The sequence below is a fragment of the Chaetura pelagica genome, unplaced genomic scaffold (assembly GCF_000747805.2).
Source record: "Chaetura pelagica isolate M959 unplaced genomic scaffold, ChaPel_1.0 scaffold119, whole genome shotgun sequence".
Lineage (NCBI taxonomy): Eukaryota > Metazoa > Chordata > Aves > Apodiformes > Apodidae > Chaetura > Chaetura pelagica.
In genome coordinates this window covers 201714-211107 of record NW_009954406.1, presented here as the reverse complement: position 1 = coordinate 211107, position 9394 = coordinate 201714, and the positions used below count along the sequence as shown (strand labels likewise).

Genomic DNA, 9394 nt, shown 5'->3' with positions numbered 1-9394 from the left:
TGTGCACTGTGGGAAAGCTGCTTTTTACTTCAGTTTTTCTTTCCCATCATGCCTTCCCTGGCCTACAACAACTCATTCAGTCAAAAGAACTGCCAGCTCTCCCTGCTGTTCACTTCTTGGAGGGGCTCTAATGCCAACCACCACAACCAGCTTGCTTGACTTCTGGAGCGGAATGTGTAGGCAAGAAGCCACAACAACAACAACAACAAAAAACCACCATAAACTACAAATTCAGTTCCTGTTGCTCTAGCAGTTCAGGCTTTTACACCAATTAGCAGAAAGATAGCTTCTTAACAGATCTCTGACCTCTGCCTGCCCCCCAAGCCTATGTTCTCTTCTCCACTGTTAGTAAGTGCTGTCCCACCCCTGCTCTGCTGGGCACATCTGAAGGACATGAGCCAGGAGTTTTCCTTTCCCACAGGCCAGGAGACTTCCGAGTGCTCATGATTTTTTTTTATTAAATGCTTTTTAAAGTCATTTTTCTGTCTTCTCAGAGCTGAAAAATATTGACCTGATTCTCAGCTGTATAGGCCTCATCACTAAAATAGTGCTCCAAAGGTCAATGTTTATATGGTGAAATGTGTCAGCTGAGCAGATGTGGAGTATTTAGCTTTCAGTTAATCTACACTGCAGGAATTAATTCAGTAAGGTACCCAAGTCAATAGCAATTTCCAGAAATGTCTACAAAATCTTTAGTTAATGTAAAAATATGGCAAAGTTCACAAAGCATGCAAATAATTGTTTATTAAACATGTTTCCATGTCTCCTTTATTGCAGGATTAAATTAAAAAGGAACACCCAAATTTAAATAATTTGTCCTGTTGAGGAGGCTCTTGGCTGAAAGCACCTCTCCTACATGAAAGTGGCTGAGTTATCTGAAAACTCTGAAACCCTGCAACACTTTAAGAGGTGTAATAAGAAAAAAAAAAAAGGGGGGGGGGATGGAAATATTACTAGTGTAAAAAAGGTAAAATAATATTGCTAATGCAAACAGAATGTGCGTGACCTTTGACATGACACCTTTGTGGCATTCAGAATTCACAGTGTTTGTCTCGAACAATCCAAGAGATAAGTGCAAGATATCTGGTGTATGTCTTGTGACATCTGAGAAAGAACATCTGTTGATGGACTCTTAGGGAGCAGGATGCTCCCCTGCAATAAATTAAACCTGTGGTGTCAGTCGTCTCATCCTCCCCTTCGTTATGCAGAGATCTCAGCAATTATCCCAAAAAGGACTCAGCAGTTATCCCAGAAAGGACTATCTGCAGGCCTTGACTCGGGGCCATACCTACCCCCCCTTCCTATCTCAGAGGAGCACTGAGAAGATAGGAGTTTTTCCTTACTCCGGAAAGAAAAGTGGGGGGGCAGTGGGCAAGAACTGTATAAAAGTCTGGGACTCTATGGGTGCATTTGAAGTACTTTTCCACCAGGAACCACTTCCCCACCGACGACATCGCTGCACCGTGGGTGGTAACTATGCTCTCTCGCTTGCTGTCCTCTATCTCTCTGCTTTCTCCTCTCTTTTCTGTCTCTGTTTTCCTGCCTGTCCTATCCGTTCTAGGGACCTTTGCTTTGTTACTCTAATAAATGTTTGTTGTGCATGTGACATCTGACCTCGTTTGCATCTTAATTTCACCAGTTGGGATCACCTTTATGAAAAATTGCCACGTGTCCGAATACCGGATCGTGACACACCTTTATAGAAGTTTTCAGCGTAAAAGAAGAAGAAAGATTGAAATATTAATCCTACAAAGTCTTCTATTTAAAAGACTATATGCTTGCAAAACTTGGTAAACAATTATAAAATGTAACCATAGTGCATTTCTAAGCAATTAGCACAGCCAATCATGAAATTTTGCTGATGTATTTCACTTATTCAATTAAGTTAATTAGAACTTCTGTGGTGGATGAAAGCTTGTTGAACTGTTGTCACATAAAACGTTTTATTTAAAAAACATTAAAGTTATATATACAATTTGCAAGCCCCAAGTGACCTGTTACAGAAAGGAAAATGAATATGCTGCTATGACTTCAAGACAGGAAAAGGAATGTTTCTGTATTAAACTGTTTAGCTTTCCCTAACACTGCAAAAATAAGACAGGGGAAAAAAAGGCTGCATTTTAAATAAAGATGAGGATATTAAATCAGAGAAAAGGATGGCAGCTTGTAATTCTAGAGGCTGAGACCAAACAGTATTTCAATTAATTCAATGGGAATTTCACTACTAAATCAGTCAAGGACTTCTCTTTAATTTGGAACAAACTTAATTAGGTATATACTTAAAATTGTTAGCATACCTGAACATATGAGTAAGTAATGTGTACTATCAGCTTGGATCCATACTCAAGCATAAAGTGAGTTAAAAAAGATTCAAGCATTGACCAAGTAGATAACAGATAACAGATCTCTTCATCCTAACAGACTATTTGTTTTGCTATCTTATAACACAGAGGCACGATAAGTAACTTCAGTCTTCATACATCACAAAAAACTACTTACACTTCCTGACATAGTTTTGCTTGATGCATGACACTAATATTTGCCCTAACAGCACTTAGAGGGTAAAATACTGGAGAGAGTTTAATTTCTGGGAGTCTCGCCTGACAATACAGAAGGATTTAATTTACAAATTGATTTCTACGTCCACACTTTGAATCTTCATTTTTGGGTCTTTTTAATTCCCTGGCTATCTTTCTTTCTATCATACTTTTCTGAAAGGTCAAGAGTGCATTTTAATTTTATCACACTTAGAGGATAAAAAACACTTGTCCCCAATTCCCTGTAACATGTAATCCACCAACATATTTTAGATAACTGTAGTGCAGGATAGCAAATGTTTTTCAACTGAAATGTGGCATAGTTCTGGAAAGGAGTATTAATATAAAAAAATTTCCTAAATAGTTTCTGTTTCACAACATTTGATAGGATGACTCTTGACTAAATCCTTTGAGCCTTTATACATTTAGGGATAGACCTTGCAAAGCTTTAGTAGGAATGAGATTATTGGTCAAGAAATTAATCCCCTTATGTCCTAATTTTAGTCCTAGAAACAATAAATAACCTGGACTGGTTTATTTGGACTAGACACCTGGATAAGTGGCATTGTGATGGATTTAGGAATTCCCTTTTTATTCTGCTAGGTACACCTGTGTATGTGTGTTTATGTATCAAAACCTATCACAACAGACAAGAGCAGGCTTTAGTACAAAGAATATTTCTAATTTTTAAAAAAAGGGAGTCGGGCAGGTATTACTGCTGTTTGGAGGAGTTAAGATAGTGTACAGAATACCAATTCTGTACACCAGAAGCCTATTAAATGCTTAAAGCTCTTTGATATGTTGACCCTCAACATTCACTTAAAGCACTACTGGCATAGAACACTGAAAAAAAAAAAGTCTCATATTTCTCAGTTCACTGCACTGCAGCATGGGACATAAATGAGTGAGTTTCTCTTATATCAGCTTTGTAGTAATTGGATTCAGGATAAGTTCAGAAGACACGGTAACCATTACAGCAACAATATGTACTGTGTCATTCACAAGCAAGTTCCTAACTCAAAACAATTTCATGTCACACATGTTATGACTCACTATGCATAAATCCCTCCTAATTAACCAAAATAAGAAAAAAAAACACAACTTAAAAAATTAGTGTTGTTTTATTTGCTACTGAGTGTTGATTTTATTTGCCAAATAGCTTGAAATTAGATAGTCATTTCTAAATCTCAAATGCCAATTTTGATTGGTTTATATGACCCTTTACTAATTTTTTACATCTTATGTGAAATGAAATATTTCAGTCTAACATGGAGGGTAGATACTCTGGTGATCCTCTGCCACTTCTGATGGTAGGATCTGCAGAAAACAATTTACATGCTTAGTTGTGTTAGAATGAGAAAATTGGATTTCTGAGTCAACAAGCAGAGTATCAGAGTCGCTCATCTTTCTTCTAGTCTAATAGGATTTCCAGTATGGCCTAACTCCTGAAAATCTTGATGCCTTAGTTATGTATGTGATAAATTGGATTTTTAAAGGCATTAAGATGTACTGTAATAAGAAAATACTTTTGTCAATGTGGCTCACGGTGTTCAAGAATGAACATTAAACAAAGGAAGTAAAACCTGGCAACACTAATAATAGGAATTTTAACAATGGAAATGGACCTAGCAAATGGAAAAGCATGTAATCTATCACTCCAAATACTGCCACTGTTCTTCTACTCCCTTTTACTAAACCCCAAGTATGATTTGAAAGAAGATCAAACCATTGGAATTAGACTATCTTTAAGGTCCCTTCCAACTCAAACCATTCTATCATTCAGTGAAATATTATTTACTAGCACTATGAGCCTTTGCACTTTACATAGTTCTTTTTCACCTCTACTATTTACTAGAAGAGAACATTTATCTTAGTTATAGCTAGAAAAAGTTTATTGTCCTTAGAAAAATGGAGTTATTACCAAAACGAAGTAAAACAAATTCTCCTGCATGTTACAAAATTCCCTTCAGCTTAACTCGAGTACTTCATTTTCCGTTCAACAACACAGAACTGCTAGATTCTCTTAAACTCAGTCACCTGATTTCTAAAGTACACTCAAAACTCCAAAAAGGAAAGTTGTAACCATCTCCTATAATTTTAAGAGATTATCATGGAGGATTTTTTGGCTGTTCATGGGATATAAAATCCTAGTGCAATTAACCTTCATCAAAATAGTTTACATTCAGATTTCTTTTAGAAAAGACTGCCAGCCAAATATGTAATAATTCAAAGACAAGGTTCATTCCCTTTATGCATGTGATGGCCTTTAAGGCCAGTAAAGCAGCTCCTGGATTAATCAACTCGTTAGTTGACATAAATGTGTTTGCAATTCTATTGTGTTTCCAGAAATTAAAATTTCTAGAGTAAAGCATATTTCTATTGATATGACTCTCTGTATGTAGTTACAATGCAGCTACTGGGAACTAACTATTCCCTACTTACTGTTTCTAGCTCCACAGCCACAAGCTATTAGTGACAGCTGCAGTTAAGCCACAAATTCAGTAACCGAAGTTAAAGCTATGGCATTTAAATCCAGCTGGCACAATCAAAGTGATTATTGAACATGTCTTTCAGAAGAGAAACAAAGCACAGTAAAAACTAGATATAAATATACACTACATTCTGTAAAACCTGTATCCACAGATAAAAGACTTTGGGGAAAAAAAAGTATAAGGTTGAATTCCCTCTGAGAAAATAAATGTCAAATGTCCAAGTGCCAATGGTGTGACTTCCAAATGGAGAAAATAACATGATTTGTGGACTGAGCACTGAATTATACAACCATGCTTTGAGAAATGCAAGGCTTAACATTTTATGAAATGTTCAGATGCAAGCAACAGGTGCTTTCCACCTAGGTAAGATCCAAAAGTTCTGATCATAACCTTCACTGGCTGGAAAGCTCAATCTTCGAAGCTTTGGCTAAACACTGAGAATTCCAGCGTGTCTGAAACCTCATTCTTAACATTCTAAGTTACAGAAGCTCAATGCCTATTGCTTTGTTTGATCTACTCATTCCTTAAACTAAAACCACTATTTACCAAAAAAAATTTACTGAGGAGAGAGAATATAAATCCATAATGTCTTTGATGCCATTTGTCTGTGTTGGCAGTAAGGGAGGTGTAATACATTAGCTGCTTTCTAAATCCATCGGCATCCCTGACTAAACAAGTCTAACACATTTATGGCCTCATCTGTAGTCTCAATTGAAATAAAAGAGAACCTTTCCATTGAAGCAAAATAATTTCTCTGATGCCTATTAATTCACTTCTCACAAGAAAACAGTTTGTCTATGGACACTATTCTGAAAGAGGAGAAAGCCATTTGGCCTATTTTATGGACATTTCCAAGACTCTGCCTAATTAAAAATCCCCCACGTTCACTGAATTCAGCATCCTTTCACATTCCCAGGAGAGCAGTTTGAAAAGGTTCACTAAGATGATCATACCCATTAATCAGCCTATTTTGCAAACTCCACTGAAGTGCCAGAATACCAACTAAAGCATGTAGCAATGCTGCATCACTCTCACCTATGTGGTGATCAAAGTTCAAGCAGCAATATTTTATTTTTTTTTTCAATACCCCAGACTGAGGATAAAAAAGGAAAGTTTTGGTCATGGAGACAAATTCTTTCCCACATAAATGGGATCCTCAAGTGCACACAAACTGTATTTTGAGAGCTTACAGAAAGGCCATTCTTTTAAATGCACCTTTAACTGTCCCTGATTTCTCTTTGTGAACCTAACTAATTATGCTGATTTTTTTCCAAGTCAAATCTTACTAATGACTTCTGGGATTTATTTATAAATACTGCTTCCTAACCAATTACACTTCTGTAAATACAGAGTAACTTCATTGATTGCAGTGATCTAATTTGGGATTGACTCATTTAACAAAGGAAAATTAATGAATCAAGTTAGGAAAGGGCTACCATTTAAAAAGTTTTCCTCTCTCTTCAGAGAGCAGAGCTGTAGTCAGAAGAGGAGAAACACGCATGCCAAAGTTTTACACAATTTTGAGCAGATGATAACTCAGTCTGTTTTCCTCAGTCCTTGACCCCCCCATGTTTCTTTTCAGATTAAAATTAGATGATGGGAATGAAAAACAGCACCTCACTTACTCTGAGAAAGACTTACAACTGCCATATATAAACATGAAATAAGACCAGAAATTAGTAGAAAATAGAACAGGATATTTTTAAAAGTTGAAGCAAATTATAATAGGGAAATGTTGTAGTACCTGTGCTTGGCTACCCAATGAAACCAATTACACAAAAAGAGTGAAGTAGCTTTAACTACAACCTTACTGAGACGTGATTTTCTTATACAATCTCCATACAAAAGTTGTGATCTGTGTCATGACTTTGGAGTATTTTGATTTTGTTTTGGAAGAAGTATTTACTTCATTCACATTTCCAGTAACTATCTCTTGAGACCTTGAAGAGCCTTTTATCTATCATATATTTTGGGCATCAAGAAAAATCAATGCTTAAACTTGTGAGAGGTGAGCAGAAATAGCTTTCTGAAAGCAGATCTCTCTCCTTCAGCATGAAGATACAATTTCTAGTTTGATGCTACATTGATTGTGAGCAAAAATGTCTTTCACAGTAGTTGTGCAAGGTACAGCAATATCTTTGTGTACTTTGGATGGGTAATATACGGCCAGGAAGTCTCAAGATTAATTAATGTAGAAACTAGCAAATTACTACTTGTGTGTATATACAGACTCATTTTAGAGCTGCAAGGATGGGATTATTCTGAGAATAACTCTGTTCCTACTTTCTTGGACTTAATTAAAGCATCAAAATGGCACTAATGCAGGTAAAAATAAGATCCAGTTACAGCTATTGTTCCACATAACTTTTTTTTTCCAGATTGGAACACTTCTTATATATGAATATCTACAGCAGAAACAACGTCAACTGCAATCATGACAATACTGAATAACATCAATAAACAGGAATAATAATTACTGAATAATAGTATTTCATAGGCATTTCAAATACCTGTTTCCACGCAATTGCATAATGAAGGATTGTTGTGGGAAAAGGTTACACTGAAGTTATGAGGAGATACTTCTCTGCCTTTAGTTCCTATCTACTGTTAGTCTAAAAGGTGAGAAAGTATCAGGAAATTTGACAGCATCTATTGCTTTAGTCACATTTAGTGTCCTCTTTCAAAAAAACTGGCAGTTTGAGGTGTCCTTTCCACACTCAAATACTGCAGGTCTAACTGAAGAATCATTATTTTTTTATTATTTGTGTTCAAACATAAACTTACCTAAAAATGGATCAGTGTATTCTGTACTAGACAGCTTAAGCAAGTTGTTTTCCAAAGTTTCCACCACTTTAGCTGGAATAAAGACAATATTCATATCAGCACTCACATGTATTTTGAAAGTAAAAGATAAACTTTTTAAAGCTGTCAGTGACTCAAATGAAAAAGTTAATGATGAAGAGCACATTCCATTGGTGAAAAAAAAAGAGCAAGAACACTTTAGTGAAGACTTTCACTCTATTTCTGAGAGAAGTTTGACTTGGTGAAATAATGTACTAAAGTAAAACTAGTGCCTATCAACATCAAGGAAGGATTTAATTAAATTCAGTAGCAGAAGCCAGAAAAGTTAATTTATTATAGAAAAGTTCATGCACAGTTGGCAATAGCTGGCAACAGGTGACACATACACTGACTAGGATCTCTGTTAAGGTATTTTTATCTGTTAAAATAGAAAACCTAAAAGTAATTACTGTTTCTAACACAAGCCAAAATTCATAGGGATTTTCTCCCTTTTTTCTTATTCTCTCCATATAACTTTTCCCTGATCCTGCTATTCATAATTGAATGCATCTGCTCCTCCATGTTCATGACATTTCTTGCCAAAGCCCTAATATTTACTTTTTCTCTCTCCTTGAATGGACTACAGAAAGATTTCATGCTCTTCTCCAGCATACAGGAGGACTTTCTTGTTTTGTTTTTAGTGAGAAGGAAATAATCTTGTAATTCAGAATAATAATAATAATTTAAAAAAATCAGTCTAAGCCTCACTTCAAACATTATAGGTATTAATTCAAGAACTTGGTACCTTAGTTCTCCCAGATGTTTTTGTGCAAAAACATCTCTCCAACAGTTTGTAGATCTCTAAACAAATCAAAGCTTATCAGATGTCTCTATAATTAAATGAAAAATGCTAAACATTTATATCTAAGGCACCACAGGACTTCAAATGATGTTCCTGTCCATTTCCAGTGTTGGAACAAGGTCCTGAAAGAGAAAAACCTCTTACCTCTTTCTGACACGACATCCACTGTAGCTGTAGATGTCCCTGCACTGAGGGGCTGTGGCTGCACACAATTTGGCTGCAGAAATGAGGAATGCTTGCTCAGACTCTGAGGATGTGTTTGGCTCTGGGCTAGGCATGGCATAGATCTTCTGGAGGGTTTCAATGGGTGCTCTTTCACTGTCTCACTCTTGCTTGTGTTCATACCTGAAAAAGCCAAAAGAAAATGAACATAAGCTCTGTGATATTAGGCAATGACAAAGAGAGGTGGCTAATTATGAAAACTCAAGATGATTTGTCCACATGCATCATAAGCAACTTTCCAACTAAACAAAAATGTTTAAAATATTTAAAGTTCAAAGAAGAATACAGAGTTTGGAACAGAGTCCAGGAATTCTTCACCTGCCCTCCATCAACATCTCACAATTCCAATTTGCAATATTCTAAATTTCATGATTCTGTAGTCCATATGCCATAATGCCACACAAAAGCAAACAGCAGCATCTAGTGCTAATCACATTATGATGGCTAAATAAAATCTTTATACAATGGTAGAAATGAATAAAATCCCTCAAAACAAGCAA

General features: G+C 36.0%; 1 protein-coding gene across 1 annotated transcript in view; it reads right to left on the bottom strand.

Moving 5' to 3' along the window:
• Nucleotides 1-9015, bottom strand: part of ANO3 (anoctamin 3) — a 71476-nt gene extending 62461 nt beyond the window's left edge. Inside the window, exons 1-2 of the mRNA XM_010004239.1 lie at nucleotides 8817-9015; nucleotides 7814-7885 (exon numbers count right to left, since the gene is read on the bottom strand). Coding sequence (XP_010002541.1) covers nucleotides 7814-7885; nucleotides 8817-9015 — 271 coding nt within the window. The remainder of the gene's footprint in view (nucleotides 1-7813; nucleotides 7886-8816) is intronic.
• Between the last annotated feature and the right edge of the window lie 379 nt (nucleotides 9016-9394).